The sequence below is a fragment of the Petromyzon marinus genome, chromosome 60, assembly GCF_048934315.1.
Source record: "Petromyzon marinus isolate PM22_M1 ecotype Great Lakes invasive population chromosome 60, UKy_Petmar_22M1.pri1.0, whole genome shotgun sequence".
In the NCBI taxonomy this organism is placed as follows: Eukaryota; Metazoa; Chordata; class Hyperoartia; order Petromyzontiformes; family Petromyzontidae; genus Petromyzon; species Petromyzon marinus.
The window spans coordinates 250,401-276,903 of record NC_133726.1 but is presented as its reverse complement, the minus strand read 5'-3'; the positions used below and the strand labels follow the sequence as shown (position 1 = coordinate 276,903).

Below are 26,503 nucleotides of genomic sequence, written 5' to 3'. Positions count from 1 at the left end.
CAGACACATCTTCGATCTTACTTGCACAGTCGTCCAGAAGCGGGAAGTTTGCGAAGTTATTGTTCTCTTTTGATTTAAAGCTTTCGTGACTGCAGTAATTCATATTCTTAGTTTTTTCGGTAAAGTCACGTTGAAGAGAAACAACAAAATAACAAAATATATATAAAACAATAAAAAATTATCACGACGTTTCGACCATAACTCAAACGGTCATCATCAGGTGTGTCGGTTTGCATAAATTTATTTTGAAAACGGCATATTTATTTATATATATAAAAATAACGTTTGCGTCACGCGCAACGATGGCAGTTTGCCAGGACTAGTCCATCTATTTTTTGAAAAGAGGAGGGGGGAGACGAAATTTGTTTTTATGTATGCTGTCTGAAAGGCACTGTAAGCGTGAACAATCAATCAAGAACTGAAATGATTTATCAAATCTTTCCAATGATTGCTAAGATAGAATCCATCTTCTCGGTTGAAATTGTCTCTGTGTTTGTATATGTGGATAGCCTCATGAACGAATCTCTCATGGAAGCCAGATGGCTTACAAAGAACCTCCGTCTTGGAAAAGTCAATGGCATGTGAGCCTACTGAATTAGAACAATGATCTGCTACGGCCGAGGTGTTGGTCCTACCGTGTTTAAGGTCTGCTTTATGTTCACGAATGCGGTCCGAGATATGGCGTTTGGTTTCTCCAATGTAACTACTACCACAGAGGCAACTTAGTTTGTAGACACCAGGGTATTGTATGTCCGGAATCACATCTTTTACAGACGGAACCAGATCACGGATTTTATGTAATGTGTTGAAACGGACCTGGATCTTGTGTTTATTCAAGATTTTGGAGATCTTTTTTGTGATCCCAGCAATGTAGGGTAAAGTGATGGTTTTGAAAGGCTCCTCAAGAGGGTTCTTCTTCATGGTTTGAGTGATAGCTTTGCGGATTGTATAGTCGGAGTAACCATTAGCCCTAAGAGCTTGGTGTACGTGCTTGAGTTCACTGCTTATGTGTTCCTGGTCGGATATGCATTGGGCTCTATGATACAGAGTCTTGATGAGAGAATTCTTCTGTGATGGATGGTGGTGGGAATCCGGTTTCAGATAAGCATCCGTATGGGTAGCTTTCCTGTAGACAGAGTGGCTCATTGAACCATCAGGTCTCTTTTTAATTAGGACATCCAAAAAAGGTATCTTGCCATCTATTTCGACTTCCATGGTAAATCTGATGGCTGGGTGTATGGAATTGATGTGGTCGAAGAATTTGTCTAGAGCAGGCCGGCCATGTGGCCAGATGACAAAAGTGTCATCCACGTACCTCTTCCATAAGGTTGGGCGCAGAGTGGCAGTCTGGATGGCGTCAGTCTCAAATTTCTCCATGAAAATGTTAGCTATAACTGGAGAAAGGGGGGAGCCCATTGGGGTGCCCTCAGTTTGCTTGTAGAAAGTTCCATTCCAAGTGAAGTATGTATTGGTTAAACAGTGTCTCACCAGGGGGGGTACCTCAGTGTTTAGTCCTTGATGAACCAAGTCTTCAATGATTGCAATGGTGTCAGGTACAGGAACCTTGGTGAATAAGGAAACTACATCAAAACTGACAAGCAGGTCGTCTGGGGACAGGGAAATACCCTTGATTGTTGATACCAGGTGAGTAGAATTTTGTACCGCAGAGGTGGTCTTTCCAGTGAAAGGACGCAGGATTTCAGACAAAAAACGAGCTAGTTTGTAGGTGGGGGAGCTGATAGTAGAGACTATGGGACGAAGAGGTGTATCAACTTTATGTATTTTTGGTAAGCCGTATAATCTTGGTGGCCTGGCAGCAGAAGGTTTCAACGAAAACTGTTTAGATTGATCAATTAATGCGGTTGAATCAGAAATTATTTTGTTGGTTTGTGTGACGAGGCTGTTGGTGGGATCTCTTTTTATTTTTGTATAACTACCATCGTCGAGTAATTCTTTAATTTTGTTGTTGTATTCTATTTTATCCATGATAACAGTAGCATTGCCTTTGTCAGCTGAGAGAACTACAATATCATTCCTCTTTTTTAATTTATATAATTCAAAACGCTCATCTTTGCTGAGGTTGCTAGCTGGCATCTTAGCGTTTTTGAGGGTTGCAGCGATTTCAGATCTTGCTACGTCTGCAGCGATGTGACCCAGGCCCCTGAGAGCAACGTCTACTTGGGCAATTATATCATTAACTGGTATGTGTTTAGGTGTGACTGCAAAGTTTAGACCTTTAGCTAAAACGGATTTCAGACCATCGGAAATAGAACTGTTACTGCGATTAATTACGACTTTATTAACGTCTAACTTTTTGGTGTGTGGGTCCGGTCTTTTGTTTAAGAGGAGGTTAAATTTGGAAATCAGGTTTTCCTTACATTTGGTCGACATAGTAGCAGCTGAAGAGGCAGTCATATTGTCTACATGTTCCCAATCCGATGTGGACATTATTGCCGTCAATGATAAGTGTGATTTGTAGAGTGTCTTGTCTAACTGATCTAGTTCTGTGCGTATAAGTCTGATTTTTTCTGAGATAAGAGCTAAGCTAGTTTTGAAAAGAATTCGTTTCGCATTAGAAGAAGTTACAGTAGCAGAGGTGAGTGTAAATGCGATTGGTATTACCCCAGAGTCGCGGCATCTCTTCAGGAAGGTGAGAGACTCGATCAGCTGAGCTTTCTTATCCCGGAGTTTGTTGAAAGATCTTAAAGTTATGTGAAAACCCTCCCCGTAGAGGCGATTAAATTTTGATTTAAAGCTTTCGTGACTGCAGTAATTCATATTCTTAGTTTTTTCGGTAAAGTCACGTTGAAGAGAAACAACAAAATAACAAAATATATATAAAACAATAAAAAATTATCACGACGTTTCGACCATAACTCAAACGGTCATCATCAGGTGTGTCGGTTTGCATAAATTTATTTTGAAAACGGCATATTTATTTATATATATAAAAATAACGTTTGCGTCACGCGCAACGATGGCAGTTTGCCAGGACTAGTCCATCTATTTTTTGAAAAGAGGAGGGGGGAGACGAAATTTGTTTTTATGTATGCTGTCTGAAAGGCACTGTAAGCGTGAACAATCAATCAACAACAAAATTAAAGAATTACTCGACGATGGTAGTTATACAAAAATAAAAAGAGATCCCACCAACAGCCTCGTCACACAAACCAACAAAATAATTTCTGATTCAACCGCATTAATTGATCAATCTAAACAGTTTTCGTTGAAACCTTCTGCTGCCAGGCCACCAAGATTATACGGCTTACCAAAAATACATAAAGTTGATACACCTCTTCGTCCCATAGTCTCTACTATCAGCTCCCCCACCTACAAACTAGCTCGTTTTTTGTCTGAAATCCTGCGTCCTTTCACTGGAAAGACCACCTCTGCGGTACAAAATTCTACTCACCTGGTATCAACAATCAAGGGTATTTCCCTGTCCCCAGACGACCTGCTTGTCAGTTTTGATGTAGTTTCCTTATTCACCAAGGTTCCTGTACCTGACACCATTGCAATCATTGAAGACTTGGTTCATCAAGGACTAAACACTGAGGTACCCCCCCTGGTGAGACACTGTTTAACCAATACATACTTCACTTGGAATGGAACTTTCTACAAGCAAACTGAGGGCACCCCAATGGGCTCCCCCCTTTCTCCAGTTATAGCTAACATTTTCATGGAGAAATTTGAGACTGACGCCATCCAGACTGCCACTCTGCGCCCAACCTTATGGAAGAGGTACGTGGATGACACTTTTGTCATCTGGCCACATGGCCGGCCTGCTCTAGACAAATTCTTCGACCACATCAATTCCATACACCCAGCCATCAGATTTACCATGGAAGTCGAAATAGATGGCAAGATACCTTTTTTGGATGTCCTAATTAAAAAGAGACCTGATGGTTCAATGAGCCACTCTGTCTACAGGAAAGCTACCCATACGGATGCTTATCTGAAACCGGATTCCCACCACCATCCATCACAGAAGAATTCTCTCATCAAGACTCTGTATCATAGAGCCCAATGCATATCCGACCAGGAACACATAAGCAGTGAACTCAAGCACGTACACCAAGCTCTTAGGGCTAATGGTTACTCCGACTATACAATCCGCAAAGCTATCACTCAAACCATGAAGAAGAACCCTCTTGAGGAGCCTTTCAAAACCATCACTTTACCCTACATTGCTGGGATCACAAAAAAGATCTCCAAAATCTTGAATAAACACAAGATCCAGGTCCGTTTCAACACATTACATAAAATCCGTGATCTGGTTCCGTCTGTAAAAGATGTGATTCCGGACATACAATACCCTGGTGTCTACAAACTAAGTTGCCTCTGTGGTAGTAGTTACATTGGAGAAACCAAACGCCATATCTCGGACCGCATTCGTGAACATAAAGCAGACCTTAAACACGGTAGGACCAACACCTCGGCCGTAGCAGATCATTGTTCTAATTCAGTAGGCTCACATGCCATTGACTTTTCCAAGACGGAGGTTCTTTGTAAGCCATCTGGCTTCCATGAGAGATTCGTTCATGAGGCTATCCACATATACAAACACAGAGACAATTTCAACCGAGAAGATGGATTCTATCTTAGCAATCATTGGAAAGATTTGATAAATCATTTCAGTTCTTGATTGATTGTTCACGCTTACAGTGCCTTTCAGACAGCATACATAAAAACAAATTTCGTCTCCCCCCTCCTCTTTTCAAAAAATAGATGGACTAGTCCTGGCAAACTGCCATCGTTGCGCGTGACGCAAACGTTATTTTTATATATATAAATAAATATGCCGTTTTCAAAATAAATTTATGCAAACCGACACACCTGATGATGACCGTTTGAGTTATGGTCGAAACGTCGTGATAATTTTTTATTGTTTTTTATTGTTTTATATATATTTTGTTATTTTGTTGTTTCTCTTCAACGTGACTTTACCGAAAAAACTAAGAATATGAATTACTGCAGTCACGAAAGCTTTAAATCAAAATTTAATCGCCTCTACGGGGAGGGTTTTCACATAACTTTAAGATCTTTCAACAAACTCCGGGATAAGAAAGCTCAGCTGATCGAGTCTCTCACCTTCCTGAAGAGATGCCGCGACTCTGGGGTAATACCAATCGCATTTACACTCACCTCTGCTACTGTAACTTCTTCTAATGCGAAACGAATTCTTTTCAAAACTAGCTTAGCTCTTATCTCAGAAAAAATCAGACTTATACGCACAGAACTAGATCAGTTAGACAAGACACTCTACAAATCACACTTATCATTGACGGCAATAATGTCCACATCGGATTGGGAACATGTAGACAATATGACTGCCTCTTCAGCTGCTACTATGTCGACCAAATGTAAGGAAAACCTGATTTCCAAATTTAACCTCCTCTTAAACAAAAGACCGGACCCACACACCAAAAAGTTAGACGTTAATAAAGTCGTAATTAATCGCAGTAACAGTTCTATTTCCGATGGTCTGAAATCCGTTTTAGCTAAAGGTCTAAACTTTGCAGTCACACCTAAACACATACCAGTTAATGATATAATTGCCCAAGTAGACGTTGCTCTCAGGGGCCTGGGTCACATCGCTGCAGACGTAGCAAGATCTGAAATCGCTGCAACCCTCAAAAACGCTAAGATGCCAGCTAGCAACCTCAGCAAAGATGAGCGTTTTGAATTATATAAATTAAAAAAGAGGAATGATATTGTAGTTCTCTCAGCTGACAAAGGCAATGCTACTGTTATCATGGATAAAATAGAATACAACAACAAAATTAAAGAATTACTCGACGATGGTAGTTATACAAAAATAAAAAGAGATCCCACCAACAGCCTCGTCACACAAACCAACAAAATAATTTCTGATTCAACCGCATTAATTGATCAATCTAAACAGTTTTCGTTGAAACCTTCTGCTGCCAGGCCACCAAGATTATACGGCTTACCAAAAATACATAAAGTTGATACACCTCTTCGTCCCATAGTCTCTACTATCAGCTCCCCCACCTACAAACTAGCTCGTTTTTTGTCTGAAATCCTGCGTCCTTTCACTGGAAAGACCACCTCTGCGGTACAAAATTCTACTCACCTGGTATCAACAATCAAGGGTATTTCCCTGTCCCCAGACGACCTGCTTGTCAGTTTTGATGTAGTTTCCTTATTCACCAAGGTTCCTGTACCTGACACCATTGCAATCATTGAAGACTTGGTTCATCAAGGACTAAACACTGAGGTACCCCCCCTGGTGAGACACTGTTTAACCAATACATACTTCACTTGGAATGGAACTTTCTACAAGCAAACTGAGGGCACCCCAATGGGCTCCCCCCTTTCTCCAGTTATAGCTAACATTTTTCATGGAGAAATTTGAGACTGACGCCATCCAGACTGCCACTCTGCGCCCAACCTTATGGAAGAGGTACGTGGATGACACTTTTGTCATCTGGCCACATGGCCGGCCTGCTCTAGACAAATTCTTCGACCACATCAATTCCATACACCCAGCCATCAGATTTACCATGGAAGTCGAAATAGATGGCAAGATACCTTTTTTGGATGTCCTAATTAAAAAGAGACCTGATGGTTCAATGAGCCACTCTGTCTACAGGAAAGCTACCCATACGGATGCTTATCTGAAACCGGATTCCCACCACCATCCATCACAGAAGAATTCTCTCATCAAGACTCTGTATCATAGAGCCCAATGCATATCCGACCAGGAACACATAAGCAGTGAACTCAAGCACGTACACCAAGCTCTTAGGGCTAATGGTTACTCCGACTATACAATCCGCAAAGCTATCACTCAAACCATGAAGAAGAACCCTCTTGAGGAGCCTTTCAAAACCATCACTTTACCCTACATTGCTGGGATCACAAAAAAGATCTCCAAAATCTTGAATAAACACAAGATCCAGGTCCGTTTCAACACATTACATAAAATCCGTGATCTGGTTCCGTCTGTAAAAGATGTGATTCCGGACATACAATACCCTGGTGTCTACAAACTAAGTTGCCTCTGTGGTAGTAGTTACATTGGAGAAACCAAACGCCATATCTCGGACCGCATTCGTGAACATAAAGCAGACCTTAAACACGGTAGGACCAACACCTCGGCCGTAGCAGATCATTGTTCTAATTCAGTAGGCTCACATGCCATTGACTTTTCCAAGACGGAGGTTCTTTGTAAGCCATCTGGCTTCCATGAGAGATTCGTTCATGAGGCTATCCACATATACAAACACAGAGACAATTTCAACCGAGAAGATGGATTCTATCTTAGCAATCATTGGAAAGATTTGATAAATCATTTCAGTTCTTGATTGATTGTTCACGCTTACAGTGCCTTTCAGACAGCATACATAAAAACAAATTTCGTCTCCCCCCTCCTCTTTTCAAAAAATAGATGGACTAGTCCTGGCAAACTGCCATCGTTGCGCGTGACGCAAACGTTATTTTTATATATATAAATAAATATGCCGTTTTCAAAATAAATTTATGCAAACCGACACACCTGATGATGACCGTTTGAGTTATGGTCGAAACGTCGTGATAATTTTTTATTGTTTTATATATATTTTGTTATTTTGTTGTTTCTCTTCAACGTGACTTTACCGAAAAAACTAAGAATATGAATTACTGCAGTCACGAAAGCTTTAAATCAAAATTTAATCGCCTCTACGGGGAGGGTTTTCACATAACTTTAAGATCTTTCAACAAACTCCGGGATAAGAAAGCTCAGCTGATCGAGTCTCTCACCTTCCTGAAGAGATGCCGCGACTCTGGGGTAATACCAATCGCATTTACACTCACCTCTGCTACTGTAACTTCTTCTAATGCGAAACGAATTCTTTTCAAAACTAGCTTAGCTCTTATCTCAGAAAAAATCAGACTTATACGCACAGAACTAGATCAGTTAGACAAGACACTCTACAAATCACACTTATCATTGACGGCAATAATGTCCACATCGGATTGGGAACATGTAGACAATATGACTGCCTCTTCAGCTGCTACTATGTCGACCAAATGTAAGGAAAACCTGATTTCCAAATTTAACCTCCTCTTAAACAAAAGACCGGACCCACACACCAAAAAGTTAGACGTTAATAAAGTCGTAATTAATCGCAGTAACAGTTCTATTTCCGATGGTCTGAAATCCGTTTTAGCTAAAGGTCTAAACTTTGCAGTCACACCTAAACACATACCAGTTAATGATATAATTGCCCAAGTAGACGTTGCTCTCAGGGGCCTGGGTCACATCGCTGCAGACGTAGCAAGATCTGAAATCGCTGCAACCCTCAAAAACGCTAAGATGCCAGCTAGCAACCTCAGCAAAGATGAGCGTTTTGAATTATATAAATTAAAAAAGAGGAATGATATTGTAGTTCTCTCAGCTGACAAAGGCAATGCTACTGTTATCATGGATAAAATAGAATACAACAACAAAATTAAAGAATTACTCGACGATGGTAGTTATACAAAAATAAAAAGAGATCCCACCAACAGCCTCGTCACACAAACCAACAAAATAATTTCTGATTCAACCGCATTAATTGATCAATCTAAACAGTTTTCGTTGAAACCTTCTGCTGCCAGGCCACCAAGATTATACGGCTTACCAAAAATACATAAAGTTGATACACCTCTTCGTCCCATAGTCTCTACTATCAGCTCCCCCACCTACAAACTAGCTCGTTTTTTGTCTGAAATCCTGCGTCCTTTCACTGGAAAGACCACCTCTGCGGTACAAAATTCTACTCACCTGGTATCAACAATCAAGGGTATTTCCCTGTCCCCAGACGACCTGCTTGTCAGTTTTGATGTAGTTTCCTTATTCACCAAGGTTCCTGTACCTGACACCATTGCAATCATTGAAGACTTGGTTCATCAAGGACTAAACACTGAGGTACCCCCCCTGGTGAGACACTGTTTAACCAATACATACTTCACTTGGAATGGAACTTTCTACAAGCAAACTGAGGGCACCCCAATGGGCTCCCCCCTTTCTCCAGTTATAGCTAACATTTTCATGGAGAAATTTGAGACTGACGCCATCCAGACTGCCACTCTGCGCCCAACCTTATGGAAGAGGTACGTGGATGACACTTTTGTCATCTGGCCACATGGCCGGCCTGCTCTAGACAAATTCTTCGACCACATCAATTCCATACACCCAGCCATCAGATTTACCATGGAAGTCGAAATAGATGGCAAGATACCTTTTTTGGATGTCCTAATTAAAAAGAGACCTGATGGTTCAATGAGCCACTCTGTCTACAGGAAAGCTACCCATACGGATGCTTATCTGAAACCGGATTCCCACCACCATCCATCACAGAAGAATTCTCTCATCAAGACTCTGTATCATAGAGCCCAATGCATATCCGACCAGGAACACATAAGCAGTGAACTCAAGCACGTACACCAAGCTCTTAGGGCTAATGGTTACTCCGACTATACAATCCGCAAAGCTATCACTCAAACCATGAAGAAGAACCCTCTTGAGGAGCCTTTCAAAACCATCACTTTACCCTACATTGCTGGGATCACAAAAAAGATCTCCAAAATCTTGAATAAACACAAGATCCAGGTCCGTTTCAACACATTACATAAAATCCGTGATCTGGTTCCGTCTGTAAAAGATGTGATTCCGGACATACAATACCCTGGTGTCTACAAACTAAGTTGCCTCTGTGGTAGTAGTTACATTGGAGAAACCAAACGCCATATCTCGGACCGCATTCGTGAACATAAAGCAGACCTTAAACACGGTAGGACCAACACCTCGGCCGTAGCAGATCATTGTTCTAATTCAGTAGGCTCACATGCCATTGACTTTTCCAAGACGGAGGTTCTTTGTAAGCCATCTGGCTTCCATGAGAGATTCGTTCATGAGGCTATCCACATATACAAACACAGAGACAATTTCAACCGAGAAGATGGATTCTATCTTAGCAATCATTGGAAAGATTTGATAAATCATTTCAGTTCTTGATTGATTGTTCACGCTTACAGTGCCTTTCAGACAGCATACATAAAAACAAATTTCGTCTCCCCCCTCCTCTTTTCAAAAAATAGATGGACTAGTCCTGGCAAACTGCCATCGTTGCGCGTGACGCAAACGTTATTTTTATATATATAAATAAATATGCCGTTTTCAAAATAAATTTATGCAAACCGACACACCTGATGATGACCGTTTGAGTTATGGTCGAAACGTCGTGATAATTTTTTATTGTTTTATATATATTTTGTTATTTTGTTGTTTCTCTTCAACGTGACTTTACCGAAAAAACTAAGAATAATTATTGTTCTCTGTTCGTCGTTTCCATAACGGTAGCTTTTTTTGAAAAGCCTTCAGGTGTTCTTCCGCTTCCATGATATTGACTCCACCACCCTGCATCTGCTGATTGAGATGATTGAGAGCTGCGAATATATCAGCCATGTACGCTAAAATGAGAATGAACTCAGGATTTTTGAAGCAATCTGCATGGCAGTGTTGGTGCTCTTGCAAAAACAGGGCTAATTCCACACGCATGGCAAAAACACGATTCAGCACCTGTCCCCGGGATAACCACCGAATATTAGACTGGAGCAGAAGTACCTCAAATTCAGAGCCCATTTCTTTACACAGCTCACTGAAGATGCGGTGCCTCAGAGCACTTTTTCGCACATAGTTCACACATTCCACCACAGTTTTTAATACTTCTGCCATTTTTGGAGGTAAGGTTTTTGTTGCCAACGCATGCCTGTGCAGAATACGATGCGTCACAATGATGTGTGGTGCATCGGCCTTTACTAGCGCACCAAAACCAGACTTTCTTCCCAGCATGACTGGAGCTCCGTACAAACTGCAGAAACCATATCCCATGAAAGATTGTTGTCTCTGAAGAAGTCATCCACAAGCTTCTTCACATCGGCTGCCTTCGTTGTTGTTGTAAGAGGCTTACAAAATAAAAACTCTTCTTTTATCATGTCGTCTTTCACATAGCGTACAAAAACAGCAAGCTGGCTTAGATCAGAAACGTCTGTGGTTTCGTCGAGTTGAAGGCTGAATTTTGCCGGGCTTGAAATCAGATCCGCGACTACTTGAGCCAAGATGTCTTTACTCATGTCTTCTATTCTGTCACTGACGGTGTCATTTGAAAGGGGAATTTGGGATAATTTACCTTCGGCCGCTGTTCCGAGTATCAGATTCGCCATCTTTAATGCAGCTGGTTTCACAAGTGTTTCACCAATGGTGTGTGGCTTGCCCTGCTTTGCGATCAGGTAAGCAACTTCGTACGATGCTGTCAGGATCGGTTTGTTAACAGGTACAAATCCAAGAGCAGGCAGAGTGGCCCTTTCATCGAATCTGGCTCTCTTCACCCTGAATTCAGCAAGTGTTGTGTTCTTGTATTCCCCGTCTCCATGCAGCTTCAAGAAGTGTTCCTTTAGTTTTGCCGGTGCAAGACTAGAGTTGCTCAACTTGGCGTTGCAAATCATGCAGATAGGACGCTCACTCCCATCACGTTCCGTGATACATGAGAATCCATGTTGTACATATTCGTCCAACCACTTTCTTCTTTTGCCCGACATAATTAGTATGGATAAAATATTAAAGAAATCACACGACGTACGACAACAACAGTCACACGTTGACTACTGAGTACGCACTAAATTCCCCGCAGCGCTGATTGGCCAAGCAGTGTAGCATGATCATCTGCAGCCAGTGATGGCCAAGCGGGCCGTGTGTGTCATCACAAATTTACACAATAATTCAAGTGTGTCCGGACCTCCGTGGCGGGGGCTCTGCCGAACCCCTGAGATCGACTGACCGAACCCCTGGGGTTCGATCGAACCCAGGTTAAGAACCACTGGTATAGTGTGTAGTGTATGTGCAGTGTGTAAAGTGTGTGCAGTGTGTATAGTGAGGGAGTGTTTATAGTGAGTGAGTATGTATAGTGTGTAGTGTGTGTGCAGTGTGTATAGTGAGTATGTATAGTGAGTGAGTGTGTATAGTGAGTATGTATAGTGTGTGTATAGTGTGTATAGTGAGTAAGTGTGTATAGTGTGTGTGTAGTATGTATAGGGTGTAGTGTGTATAGTGAGTTTTATAGTGAGTGAGTGTGTATAGTGAGTGAGTATGTATAGTATATGTAGAGTGTGTGTAGTGAGTGAGTGTGTAAAGTGTGTATAGTGTGTATAGTGAGTGTGTGTAGTGTGTGTGTAGTATGTATAGTGTGTAGTGTGTGTGCAGTGCGTATAGTGTGTGCAGTGTGTATAGTGAGGGAGTGTTTATAGTATGTATAGTGTGTGTATAGTGTGTATAGTGAGTGAGTGAGTGTGTATAGTGTGTATAGTGAGTGTGTATAGTGTGGAGTGTTTGTGTAGTATGTATAGGGTGTAGTGTGTGCAGTGTGTATAGTGAGTATTATAGTGAGTGAGTGTGTATAGTGAGTATGTATAGTGTGTGTAGAGTGTGTATAGTGAGTGAGTGTGTGTAGTGTGTATAGTGAGTGTGTGTAGTGTGTATAGTGAGTGTGTATAGTGAGTGTGTGTAGTGTGTATAGTGTGTGCAGTGTGTATAGTGAGTGAGTATGTGTAGTGTGTATAGTTAGTGTGTAGTGTGTATAGTGAGTGTGTATAGTGAGTGTGTGACGTGTGTATCGTGAGTGAGTGTGTATAGTGAGTGTGTATAGTGAGTGTGTGCAGTGTGTATAGTGAGTGTGTATAGTGTGCAGTGTGTGTAGTGTGTATAGTGTGTAGTGTGTGTGTAGTGTGTATAGTGAGTGTGTATAGTGAGTGTGTATAGTGAGTGTGTGTAGTGTGTGAGTGTGTATAGTGTGTATAGTGTGTGCAAGTGTGTATAGTGTGTGCAAGTGTGTATAGTGTGTGCAAGTGTGTATAGTGAGTATGTATAGTGTGTATAGTGAGTGTGTGTAGTGTGTATAGTGAGTATGTAGTGTGTATAGTGAGTGTGTGTAGTGTGTAAAGTGAGTATGTATAGTGTGTATAGTGTGTGTAGTGTGTATAGTTAGTGTGTAGTGTGTATAGTGAGTGTGTGTAGTGTGTATAGTGAGTGTGTAGTGTGTATAGTGTGTATAGTGTGTATAGTGAGTGTGTGTAGTGTGTATAGTGTGTGCAGTGTGTATAGTGAGTGAGTATGTATAGTGTGTATAGTTAGTGTGTAGTGTGTATAGTGAGTGTGTCCAGTGTGTATAGTGAGTGAGTGTGTATAGTGAGTGTGTATAGTGTGTATAGTGAATGTGTGCAGTGTGTATAGTGAGTGTGTATAGTGTGTAGTGTGTGTGTAGTATGTATAGTGTGTAGTGTGTGTGTAGTGTGTATAGTGAGTGTGTATAGTGAGTGTGTAGTGAGTGTGTGTAGTGTGTAGTGTGTGAGTGTGCATAGTGTGTATAGTGTGTGCAAGTGTGTATAGTGAGGGAGTGTTTATAGTGTGTATAGTGTGTATATAGTGTGTATAGTGAGTGAGTGTGTATAGTGTGTATAGTGAGTGTGTATAGTGTGGAGTGTGTGTGTAGTATGTATAGGGTGTAGTGTGTGCAGTGTGTATAGTGAGTATTATAGTGAGTGAGTGTGTATAGTGAGTATGTATAGTGTGTGTAGAGTGTGTATAGTGAGTGAGTGTGTGTAGTGTGTATAGTGAGTGTGTGTAGTGTGTATAGTGTGTATAGTGAGTGTGTATAGTGAGTGTGTGTAGTGTGCATAGTGTGTGCAGTGTGTATAGTGAGTGAGTATGTATAGTGTGTATAGTTAGTGTGTAGTGTGTATAGTGAGCGTGTGCAGTGTGTATAGTGAGTGAGTGTGCATAGTGAGTGTGTATAGTGTGTATAGTGAGTGTGTGCAGTGTGTATAGTGAGTGTGTATAGTGTGTAGTGTGTGTGTAGTATGTATAGTGTGTAGTGTGTGTGTGCAGTGTGTATAGTGTGTGCAGTGTGTATAGTGAGGGAGTGTTTATAGTATGTATAGTGTGTGTATAGTGAGTGAGTGCGTATAGTGTGTATAGTGAGTGTGTATAGTGTGTAGTGTGTGTAGTATGTATAGGGTGTAGTGTGTGCAGTGTGTATAGTGAGAATTATAGTGAGTGAGTGTTTATAGTGAGCATGTATAGTGTGTGTAGAGTGTGCATGGTGAGTGAGTGTGTGTAGTGTGTATAGTGAGTGTGTGTAGTGTGTATAGTGAGTGTGTATGTATAGTGTGTATAGTTAGTGTGTAAAGTGAATGTATAGTGTGTATAATGAGTATGCATAGTGTGTATAGTGTGTGTAGTGTGTATAGTTAGTGTGTAGTGTGTATAGTGAGTGTGTATAGTGAGTGTATGTAGTGTGTATAGTGAGTGTGTATAGTGAGTGTGTGTAGTGTGTATAGTGTGTGCAGTGTGTATAGTGAGTGAGTATGTCTAGTGTGTATAGTTAGTGTGTAGTGTGTATAGTGAATGTGTATAGTGAGTGTGTGCCGTGTGTATCGTGAGTGAGTGTGTATAGTGCGTGTGTATAGTGAGTGTGTGCAGTGTGTATAGTGAGTGTGTATAGTGTGCAGTGTGTGTGTAGTGTGTATAGTGTGTAGTGTGTGTGTAGTGTGTATAGTGAGTGTGCATAGTGTGTATAGTGAGTGTGTATAGTGTGTAGTGTGTGTGTAGTATGTATAGTGTGTAGTGTGTGTGCAGTGTGTATAGTGAGTGTGTGTAGTGTGTATAATGAGTGTGTGTAGTGTGTATAGTGAGTGTGTGTAGTGTGTATAGTGAGTATGTATAGTGTGTGTATAGTGAGTGTGTGTAGTGTGTGTGTAGTACGTATAGTGTGTAGTGTATGTGCAGTGTGTATAGTGTGTGCAGTGTGTATAGTGAGGGAGTGTTTATAGTGAGTGAGTATGTATAGTGTGTGTATAGTGAGTGTGTGTAGTGTGTGTGTAGTATGTATAGTGTGTAGTGTGTGTGTGCAGTGTATAGTGAGCATGTATAGTGAGTGAGTGTGTATAGTGTGTGTATATTGAGTGAGTATGTATAGTGTGTGTATAGTGTGTATAGTGAGTGAGTGTAGTGTATGTGTAGTATGTATAGTGTGTAGTGTGTGTGCAGTGTGTGTAGTGAGGGAGTGTTTATAGTATGAATAGTGTGTGTATAGTGTGTATAGTGAGTGATTGTGTATAGTGCGTATAGTGAGTGTGTATAGTGTGTGTGTAGTATGTATAGTGTGTAGTGTGTGTGCAGTGTGTATAGTTAGAATGTATAGTGAGTGAGTGTGTATAGTGAGTGAGTATGTATAGTGTGTGTATAGTGTGTATAGTGAGTGAGTGTGTATAGTGAGTATGTATAGTGTGTGTAGAGTGTGTACAGTGAGTGAGTGTGTATAGTTTGTAGTGTGTGTGTATAGTGTGTGTATAGTGAGTGAGTATAGTGTGTGTGTAGTGTGTATAGTGTGTTGTGTATAGTGAGTGAGTATGTATAGTGTGTGTAGTGTGTATAGTGTGTGTAGTGTGTATAGTGAGTGAGTGTGTATAGTGTGTGTTTAGTGTGTATAGTGAGTATGTATAGTGTGTGTATAGTGTGTAGTGTGTATAGTCTGTAGTGTGTATAGTGAGTGTGTATAGTGTGTAGTGTGTATAGTGAGTGAGTCTGTATAGTGTGTGTGTGTAGTATGTATAGTGAGTGAGTATGTATAGTGTGTGTGTGTAGTGTGTATAGTGAGTGTGTACAGTGAGGGATCAAAATATTTGATCCCCTGCTGATTTTGTACGTTTGCCCACTGACAAAGAAATGATCAGTCTATAATTTAATGGTAGGTTTATGTGAACAGTGAGAGACAGAATAACAACAACACAATCCGGAAAAACGCATGTCAAAAATTGTATAAATTGATTTTCATTTTAATGATGAAAATACGTATTTGACCCCACTGCAAAACATCACTTAGTACTTGGTGGCAAAACCCTTGTTGGCAATCACAGAGGTCAGATGTTTCTTGTAGTTGGCCACCAGGTTTGCACATATCTCAGGAGGGATTTTGTCCCACTCCTTTTTGCAGATCTTCTCCAAGTCATTAGGGTTTCGAGGCTGATGTTTGGCAACTCGAACCTTCAGCTCCCTCCACATATTTTCTATGGGATTAAGGTCTGGAGACTGGCTAGGCCACTCCAGGACCTTAATGTGCTTCTTCTTGAGCCACTCCATGTTTGCCTTGGCCATGTGTTTTGGGTCATTGTCATGCTGGAATACCCATCCACGACCCATTTTCAATTCCCTGGCTGAGGGAAGGAGGTTCTCACCCAGGATTTGACAATACATGGCCCCGTCCATCGTCCCTTTGATGTGGTGAAGTTGTCCTGTCCCCTTAGCAGAAAAACACCCCCAAAGCATAATGTTTCCACCTCCATGTTTGACGTGGGGATGGTGTTCTTGGGGTCATAGGCAGCATTCCTCCTCCTCCAAACACGGCGAGTTGAGTTGATGCCAAAGAGCTCCATTTTGGTCTCATTTGACCACAACCCTTTCACCCAGTTGTCCTCTGAATCATTCAGATGTTCATTGGAAAAATTCAGACGGGCATGTATATGTGCTTTCTTGAGCAGGGGGACCTTGCGGGCGCTGCAGGATTTCAGTCCTTCATGGCGTAGTGTGTTACCAATTGTTTTCTTGGTGACTATGGTTCCAGCTGCCTTGAGATCATTTACAAGATCCTCCCGTGTAGTTCTGGGCTGATTCCTCATCGTTCTCATGATCATTGCAACTCCACGAGGTGAGTTCTTGCATGGAGCTCCAGGCTGAGGGAGATTGACAGTTCTTTTGTGTTTCTTCCATTTGCGAATAATCGCACCAACTGTTGTCACCTTCTTACCAAGCTGCTTGGCAATGGTCTTGTAGCCCATTCCAGCCTTGTGTAGGTCTACAATCTTGTCCCTGACATCGTTGGAGAGCTCTTTGGTCTTGGCCATCGTGGAGAGTTTGGAAACTGATTGATTGATTGCTTCTGTGGAAAGGTGCCTTTTATACAGGTAACAAGCTGAGATTAGGAGCACTCCCTTTAAGAGTGTGTGCCTAATCTCAGCTCGTTACCTGTATAAAAGACACCTGGGAGCCAGAAATCTTTCTGATTGAGAGGGGGTCAGATACTTATTTCCCTCATTAAAATGCAAATCAATTTATAATATTGTTGACATGCGTCTTTCTGGATTTTTTTATTGTCATTCTGTCTCTCACTGTTCAAATAAACCTACCATTAAAATTATAGACTGATCATTTCTTTGTCAGTGGGCAAACGTAAATAATCAGCAAGGGATAAAATACTTTTTTCTCTCACTGTATAGTGTGTGTATAGTGTGTCTAGTGAGTGAGTATGTATAGTGTGTGTATAGTGTGTATAGTGAGTGAGTGTGTATAGTGAGTGAGTGTGTGTGTAGTGTGTGTATAGTGAGTGTGTATAGTGAGTGAGAATGTATAGTGTGTGTGTATAGTGTGTATAGTGAGTGAGTGTGTATAGTGAGTATGTATAGTGTGTGTAGTGTGTATAGTGAGTGAGTGTGTATAGTGTGTGTATAGTGTGTATAGTGAGTGAGTGTGTATAGTGAGTATGAATACTATGTGTATAGTGAGTGAGTGTGTATTGTGTGTAGTGTGTATAGTGAGTGTCTGCAGTATGTATAGTGAGTGAGTGTGTAGTGTGTATAGTGAGTGTGTGCAGTGTGTATAGTGTGTGTTGTGTGTATAGTGAGTATGTATAGTGTGTAGTGTGTATAGTGAGTATGTATAGTGTGTGTATAGTGTGTAGTGTGTATAGTGAGTGTGTATAGTGTGTATAGTGTGTGTAGTGTGTGTGCAGTGTGTATAGTGTGTAGTGTGTATAGTGAGTATGTATAGTGTGTGCATAGTGTGTAGTGTGTATAGTCTGTAGTGTGTATAGTGAGTGTGTATAGTGTGTAGTGTGTATAGTGAGTGAGTCTGTATAGTGTGTGTGTGTAGTATGTATAGTGAGTGAGTATGTATAGTGTGTGTGTAGTGTGTATAGTGAGTGAGTGTGTACAGTGAGGGATCAAAATATTTGATCCCCTGCTGATTTTGTACGTTTGGCCACTGACAAAGAAATGATCAGTCTATAATTTAATGGTAGGTTTATTTGAACAGTGAGAGACAGAATAACAACAACAAAATCCGGAAAAACGCATGTCAAAAATTGTATAAATTGATTTGCATTTTAATGAGGAAAATAAGTATTTGACCCCTCTGCAAAACATCACTTAGTACTTGGTGGCAAAACCCTTGTTGGCAATCACAGAGGTCAGATGTTTCTTGTAGTTGGCCACCAGGTTTGCACATATCTCAGGAGGGATTTTGTCCCACTCCTTTTTGCAGATCTTCTCCAAGTCATTAGGGTTTCGAGGCAGATGTTTGGCAACTCGAACCTTCAGCTCCCTCCACATATTTTCTATGGGATTAAGGTCTGGAGACTGGCTAGGCCACTCCAGGACCTTAAAGTGCTTCTTCTTGAGCCACTCCTTTGTTGCCTTGGCCATGTGTTTTGGGTCATTGTCATGCTGGAATACCCATCCACGACCCATTTTCAATTCCCTGGCTGAGGGAAGGAGGTTCTCACCCAGGATTTGACAATACATGGCCCCGTCCATCGTCCCTTTGATGTGGTGAAGTTGTCCTGTCCCCTTAGCAGAAAAACACCCCCAAAGCATAATGTTTCCACCTCCATGTTTGACGTGGGGATGGTATTCTTGGGGTCATAGGCAGCATTCCTCCTCCTCCAAACACGGCGAGTTGAGTTGATGCCAAAGAGCTCCATTTTGGTCTCATCTGACCACAACACTTTCACCCAGTTGTCCTCTGAATCATTCAGATGTTCAATGGAAAAATTCAAACGGGCATTTATATGTGCTTTCTTGAGCAGGGGGACCTTGCGGGCGCTGCAGGATTTCAGTCCTTCACGGCGTAGTGTGTTACCAATTGTTTGCTTGGTGACTATGGTCCCAGCTGCCTTGAGATCATTTACAAGATCCTCCCGTGTAGCTCTGGGCTGATTCCTCGCAGCTCTCATGATCATTGCAACTCCACGAGGTGAGATCTTGCATGGAGCTCCAGGCCGAGGGAGATTGACAGTTCTTTTGTGTTTCTTCCATTTGTGAATAATCGCACCAACTGTTGTCACCTTCTTACCAAGCTGCTTGGTAATGGTCTTGTAGCCCATTCCAGCCTTGTGTAGGTCTACAATCTTGTCCCTGACATCGTTGGAGAGCTCTTTGGTCTTGGCCATCGTGGAGAGTTTGGAATCTGATTGATTGATTGCTTCTGTGGACAGGTGCCTTTTATACAGATGTAGAGGTGTTAACTACGCGCTGTTGCGTAACCTGCATGCCACCAGGGCAGTGCAGCATTACCCCTGGCTACAACGGTTGGGGTCAGTCGAGGTGAAACGGATCGTGGCCAGGGTTTGGTGCGAACCAATCAGACGGTTCCACGTGGGAATGTATGATTGGTTCTACCTGGCCACGAAGGGGTATAAGACGGGTGACCCAACGGACCTCGGGGAGTTCTCTCCCTGCAAGAAGATAGACGACTGGGCTGAAGCCTAGCTAGGACCCTGGACCAGCCTTCCAGCCCTTCTAAGGGCTAAGGCTCGGCATACCCAGTGGTCAGGACCCACCGGGCCAGCGGTGGGTCAGATAGCCTCCCCTAGGTCCTAGCCGGAGGACTAGGATAGCGGTAGACGTGTGAGTCCCGCCAAGTCCGGAGGTTGTACCTCCTTAGGTATCAAGGAGGTTAGCGGTAGACGTGAGAGTCCCGCCAGGTCCGGAGGCTGTCCTCCCTAGGGTATCGAGTGAGGGGACCGAATATCCCTCTGTGTGTGTTAAGCGTTGTATAAGGAAATAATACAATAAACAGAGTGTGCCTCCTAAAGAAGTCTGCTCGTCCTTACAACACTACACAGGTAACAAGCTGAGATTAGGAGCACTCCCTTTAAGAGTGTGTGCCTAATCTCAGCTCGTTACCTGTATAAGAGACACCTGGGAGCCAGAAATCTTTCTGATTGAGAGGGGGTCAAATACTTATTTCCCTCATTAAAATGCAAATCAATTTATAATATTGTTGACATGCGTCTTTCTGGATTTTTTTATTGTCATTCTGTCTCTCACTGTTCAAATAAACCTACCATTAAAATTATAGACTTATTATTTCTTTGTCAGTGTGCAAACGTACATAATCAGCAAGGGATAAAATACTTTTTTCTCTCACTGTATAGTGTGTGTATAGTGTGTCTAGTGAGTGAGTATGTATAGTGTGTGTATAGTGTGTATAGTGAGTGAGTGTGTATAGTGAGTGAGTGTGTGTGTAGTGTGTGTATAGTGTGTATAGTGAGTGAGTGTGTATAGTGAGTGAGAATGTATAGTGTGTGTATAGTGTGTATAGTGAGTGAGTGTGTATAGTGAGTATTATAGTGTGTGTATAGTGTGTATAGTGAGTGAGTGTGTAGAGTGTTTGTATAGTGTGTATAGTGAGTGAGTATAGTGAGTGAGTATGAATAGTGTGTGTATAGTGAGTGAGTGTGTATTGTGTGTAGTGTGTATAGTATGTATAGTGCGTGTAGTATGTATAGTTTGTGTAAAGTGTGTATAGTGAGTGAGTGTGTATAGTGAGTATGTATAGTGTGTGTAGTGTGTATAGTGAGTGAGTATGTTTAGTGTGTGTATCGTGTGTATAGTGAGTGAGTGTGTATACTGAGTATGTATAGTGGGTGTATAGTGTGTAGTATGTATAGCGTGTGTATAGTGAGTGTGTATACTGAGTATGTATAGTGTGTATAGTGAGTGAGTATGTATAGTGTGTGTGTATAGTGTGTATAGTGAGTGTGTAGTGTGTATAGTATGTATAGTGTGTGTAGTGTGTATATTGAGTATGTATAGTGTGAGTGTAGTGTGTATAGTGAGTATGTATAGTGTGTGTACAGTGAGTGAGTTTGTATAGTGAGTGCCTATGTATAGTGTGTGTATAGTGTGTATAGTGAGTGAGTGTGTATAGTGAGTGTGTGTGTGTAGTGTGTGTATAGTGAGTATGTATAGTGTGTGTAGTGAGTGAGTGTGTATAGTGAGTGAGTGTGTGTAGTGCGTGTCTAGTGTGTATAGTGAGTATGTATAGTGTGTGTATAGTATGTATAGTGAGTGAGTGTGTATAGTGAGTGTGTGCAGTGTGTATAGTGAGTGAGTGTGTATAGTGAGTGAGTATGTATAGTGTGTGTAGTGTGTATAGTGAGTATGTATAGTGTGTATAGTGAGTGAGTGTGTATAGTGAGTATGTATAGTGTGTGTATAGTGAGTGAGTGTGTATAGTGAGTGTGTGTAGTGTGTATATTGTGTGTAGTGTGTATAGTGAGTGAGTATGTATAGTGTGTGTGTATAGTGTGTATAGTGAGTATGTATAGTGTGTGTATAGTGTGTATAGTGAGTGAGTGTGTATAGTGAGTGTGTGTGTAGTGTGTGTATAGTGTGTATAGTGAGTTAGTATGTATAGTGTGTGTAGTGAGTGTGTGTGTAGTGTGTGTATAGTGAGTGAGTATATATAGTGTGTGTGTGCAGTGTGTATAGTGATTGAGTGTGTATAGTGAGTGAGTATGTATAGTGTGTGTATAGTGTGTATAGTGAGTGTGTGCAGTGTGTATAGTGAGTGAGTGTGTATATTGAGTGTGTGCAGTGTGTATAGTGTGTGTAGTGTGTATAGTGAGTATGTATAGTGTGTGTGTAGTGTGTATAGTGAGTATGTATAGTGTGGATAGTGAGTGTGTGTAGTGTGTATAGTGAGTGTATAGTGTGTAGTGTGTATAGTATGTATAGTGTGTATAGTGTGTATAGTGAGTATGTATAGTGTGTATAGTGAGTGAGTGTGTATAGTGTGTGTGTAGTGTGTATAGTGTGTGTATAGTGAGCAGTGTGTGTAGTGTGTATAGTGTGTATAGTGAGTATGTATAGTGTGTGTATAGTGAGTGTGTATAGTGAGTATGTATAGTGTGTATAGTGTGAATAGTGAGTGTGTATAGTGAGTGTGTGTGTAGTGTGTGTATAGTATGTATAGTGAGTGAGTGTGTATAGTGAGTGTGTGTGTAGTGTGTGTATAGTGAGTGAGTGTGTATAGTGAGTGTGTGCAGTGTGTATAGTGAGTGTGTATAGTGAGTATGTATAGTGTGTGTGTAGTGTGTATAGTGAGTGTGTGCAGTGTGTATAGTGAGTGAGTGTGTATAGTGAGTATGTATAGTGGGTATAGTGAGTGTGCATAGTGAGTGTGTGCAGTGTGTATAGTGAGTGAGTGTGTATAGTGAGTATGTATAGTGGGTATAGTGAGTGTGCATAGTGAGTGTGTGCAGTGTGTATAGTGAGTGTGTATAGTGAGTATGTATAGTGTGTGTGTAGTGTGTATAGTGAGTGTGTGCAGTGTGTATAGTGAGTGTGTATAGTGAGTATGTATAGTGGGTATAGTGAGTGTGCATAGTGAGTGTGTGCAGTGTGTATAGTGAGTGTGTATAGTGTGTACAGTGAGTGAGTGTGTGTGTCGAGATTGTGCGGGTACTCAGGGTTGGCCAGAGTGCCCCACTCACCCCTTGGGCTTGGCGGGGTGCCTGGGGGAGATGGCAGTGCCGGGCGGGCTGCTGCCGCTGAACGTGGCGCTCTTGCTGCCCGTGACGGCGGCGGCGGCGGTGGCGGCGCCGCGGGCCGCGGGCGTGGGGGCCGCGCCGGGGTTCTGGTGGGGTCCGGGCTGAGCGCCACCCGAGAACGACGACTTGGGGCTCCTTCGTTTCTTACGATCCTCCATTGGTCTTCACCATGCACACCACGGGTGAGGGGGGTGAGGTTAGGGGAATGGGTGAGAGGTGAGGAGAGGACAGGGGAGGGAGTGGGGTGAGGTGAATGGGGTGAGGTGAGTGGGGTGAGGTGAATGGGGTGAGGTGAATGGGTGAGGGGTGAGGGGAATGGGTGAGGGGTGAGGGGAATGGGTGAGGGGAATGGGTGAGGGGTGAGGGGAATGGGTGAGGGGTGAGGGGAATGGGTGAGGGGTGAGGGGAATGGGTGAGGGGTGAGGGGAATGGGTGAGGGGTGAGGGGAATGGGTGAGGGGTGAGGGGAATGGGTGAGGGGTGAGGGGAATGGGTGAGGGGTGAGGGGAATGGGTGAGGGGTGAGGGGAATGGGTGAGGGGTGAGGGGAATGGGTGAGGGGTGAGGGGAATGGGTGAGGGGTGAGAGGTGACGAGAGGACAGGGGAGGGAGTGGGAGGTGAGGAGTGGGGGGTGAGGTGAGTGGTGTGAGGTGAGTGGGGTGAGGAGAGGTGAGGGGAATGGGTGAGAGGTGAGGAGAGGACAGGGGAGGGAGTGGGGTGAGGGGAGTGGGGTGAGGTGAGTGGGGTCTACCTGTATATATTATGGTTATTACACCGGCAGTATTAACCAGGACGGCTCACGCAATTACACCGCAGAATGCTGTAAACGCGGCGAAGGCGCTCCCGCTGGGCCTCGTCGTGGAAGGTGTCCGAGTTGTGGGCTGTGAGTGTGTGGTGAGGGGTGTACCTCGGTGGTGAGTGTAAGGTGATGGGTGAGAGCTGGTGAGTAACCCAAACACTACTCCATCCGAGTCCGAGCTCACACCTCTCCTTAACCCGGCCACTGTGGATCCTCTCAACTCTCAGGCTGAGGGTTCACCTCGCCCGGGGTCCTGGGTCCCTGCAACCTGGATCCCGGGCCCCTCTCGGGTCTCAGTCCCCAACGAGACCCCTGTTGGGCCCCTATCGGCGCCGTGAGAGCCCCATAGGCCTAGCCCAGGCTGGGACAGAGGCCTCGGCTCTGCGCTGCCCAAGGGCCCGGGCAACGCTGTCTCTCACTAACCCTCTGCGCAATCTCCCCCAGCCCTCTCATCACCGTACCTCTCCCCCCTCTCTCTCTCACGCTCCCACCTCTCTCTCACGCTCCCACCTCTCTCTCTCACGCTCCCACCTCTCTCTCTCACGCTCCCACCTCTCTCTCTCACGCTCCCACCTCTCTCTCTCACGCTCCCACCTCTCTCTCTCACGCTCCCACCTCTCTCACGCTCCCCTCTCTCTCTCACGCTCCCCTCACGCTCCCACCTCTCTCTCTCACGCTCCCACCTCTCTCTAACGCTCCCACCTCTCTCTCTCACGCTCCCCTACCTCTCTCTCACGCTCCCCTACCTCTCTCTCACGCTCCCCTACCTCTCTCACGCTCCCACCTCTCTTTCTCACGCGCCCCTCTCTCTCACGCTCCCACCTCTCTCACGCTCCCCTCTCTCTCACGCTCCCCTCTCTCTCTCACGCTCCCCTCTCTCTCTCTCACGCTCCCCTCACGCTCCCACCTCTCTCTCTCTCACGCTCCCACCTCTCTCTCTCTCTCACGCTCCCACCTCTCTCTCTCTCTCACGCTCCCACCTCTCTCTCTCTCTCACGCTCCCACCTCTCTCTCTCTCTCACGCTCCCCTCTCCCTCTCACGCGCTCCTCGCTCGGCGCTCGCCTCTCTCACGGCGTTCTTCTTCCTCCTCCGCCCTGCTGCGCCTCACAACCGCGGAGCCGTCGCCCCGGCACACGCCGCCTGGTGGCCACCCTCACGCATTGCCTCCGCGAGGGCCCCTGAGGGGTGAAGTCTTCTTCGTTTGCAAGAGTTGGACGCTCCTTGATGGCAAATAGCGGTAACAATAATACAGGAATATCACGATGGAGCAAATAAAAATGAACGTTAAAAACAACCGCATCGCAGAAGAAAAAAAACAGACAAAACGTGAATCAGAGGGTCTAAAAGTCTGGCCCTCAAAAACCCCCTGGAGTAAGGGAGTCTTTGTGGGGAAGCCATCGAACAAAGACGGTCACTGCATCGCGCGCTGCTTCTAAGGCCGTCTGGAACGTTCTTTCTTCCGTTATCAGGAAGCCACTGGGAGCTATGCACTTTATAAACCATCTAGATTGACAAACTCGTTTATTTGGAACGACTTTCTTGATGAGCGCGGTTGGCTACGTACGGTGGGAAAGAAGTTCAACAAACATACATACATAGAGACCCATAAACTCACACAGACCCATAGACTCATCACACACAGACCCATGGACTACAGTGCATCACGCGCTTTCAGATGCGCTTCTGCAGCCGTCTGGAACGTTCTTCCTTCCGATATCAGGAAGCCACTGAGAGCTTATTTCGTTAAACCCGCCACCACCCGACAAAGACAATTAGTAAGGTTTGTCACGTAAACAAAACATGACAATTCGTTACTCGTCCAACACACCGGTGTGTGTTGGAGAGTAAACCCACAACATTTTCAATTCGAGAACGCACAACACACCGGCGTGCTGAACTAGTAACGAATTGGTATGTTTTGTTTACGTGACAAACCTCACTAATTGGCTTTGTATGGCGGTGGTAGGTTTAACGACACGTTTATATTCACACGATCTAACCCTAAAGGCCCTCTATTATGAATATTGGTCGCGAAAGCCGACGTGTTAAACTTATTTCTGATTATCACGGTTGGCTATGTACAGTGCGAAAAAAGTTCAACATGCAGTACAAACTGTAGGGGTAACTCCCTCCCAACTGCACTTGACCCATCGCCGACACATGACTAATGTTGATGTAGAACAATAACTATGATTTAAAATCGAGGTGGTTGAGCCAGATGATTGCGTCAGGCGTAGCGGAGTGAATCGGGCGTTGAGTCGTTACTTGTCCTCAGGTTTTCTCTGGAAATGACCACAGTCCAGTTTCTGGACCAGGATGTCCCTTGTCTTCGCCGCTGCCTTCTTAAAGGTGGACATGGAAGGTTGGCGTGAGGTCCAGTTTTACTCCGAGATAGGTCAGTGGGGTCATGTTGGATGTCTTTGTTGAGCGGCCTTTTGTGGAGTGGAGGAACCAGTCAAACGGCCTTGTTTTTAAATCAGCTACGTAACGCTGTGCTGAACCTACATGGCGCTGCCGCTCCAAATAAAGCTATGGCTTTTCTCGATGCTTGGGAAACGTCCAGTCATGGTAAAGGAACATCTGCACTGGTTTGAAACATTCAGGCCAGCCTGTCTGCGATCTGTCCTGGGTTTGACCAGACTATTGTGCAGGCGAGGCTGCGTTAGCAAGGTCATTTAGCCCGTATGCCCAGCTACCGCATGTCCAATCAGTTTGTCTTGCTGGATAGAGTGGGCGAAATGGCCACGGCGTAGGTTAGATGGGGTGCAGAAGAATGTGGAGCTGAGTGGCCTTTCCGAAGTCTGGTACAGTACCAGCGGTGTCAAGATCGGCCTCTGGAGGGTGTTCGTGAAGGAGGCCACTGGGCAGCTGGAGGCAGTCGCCCCTCGAACAACAGCGGAGGGCGGAGGAGTGACGCTCACAACAACGAGCTCGTTGGCACAGTAGGGGGCACAGGTGGTTGTTCCTCAGTTATCACAGTTTTTTATCAGTTTTTTTCAGTTTATTTATTTTGGTATAGTCCTGTGAGCCATTCGTTTCTTGAATCGGGTGC

General features: G+C 43.7%; 1 protein-coding gene across 1 annotated transcript in view; it reads right to left on the bottom strand.

Moving 5' to 3' along the window:
- The window catches only part of LOC116955543 (uncharacterized), a 33,887-nt gene extending 9,906 nt beyond the window's left edge, over positions 1-23,981 (bottom strand). The window contains exons 1-2 of the mRNA XM_076053216.1: positions 23,961-23,981; positions 22,596-22,814 (exon numbers count right to left, since the gene is read on the bottom strand). Coding sequence (XP_075909331.1) covers positions 22,596-22,810 — 215 coding nt within the window. The 5' untranslated portion in view covers positions 22,811-22,814; positions 23,961-23,981. The remainder of the gene's footprint in view (positions 1-22,595; positions 22,815-23,960) is intronic.
- Positions 23,982-26,503: the final 2,522 nt, after the last annotated feature.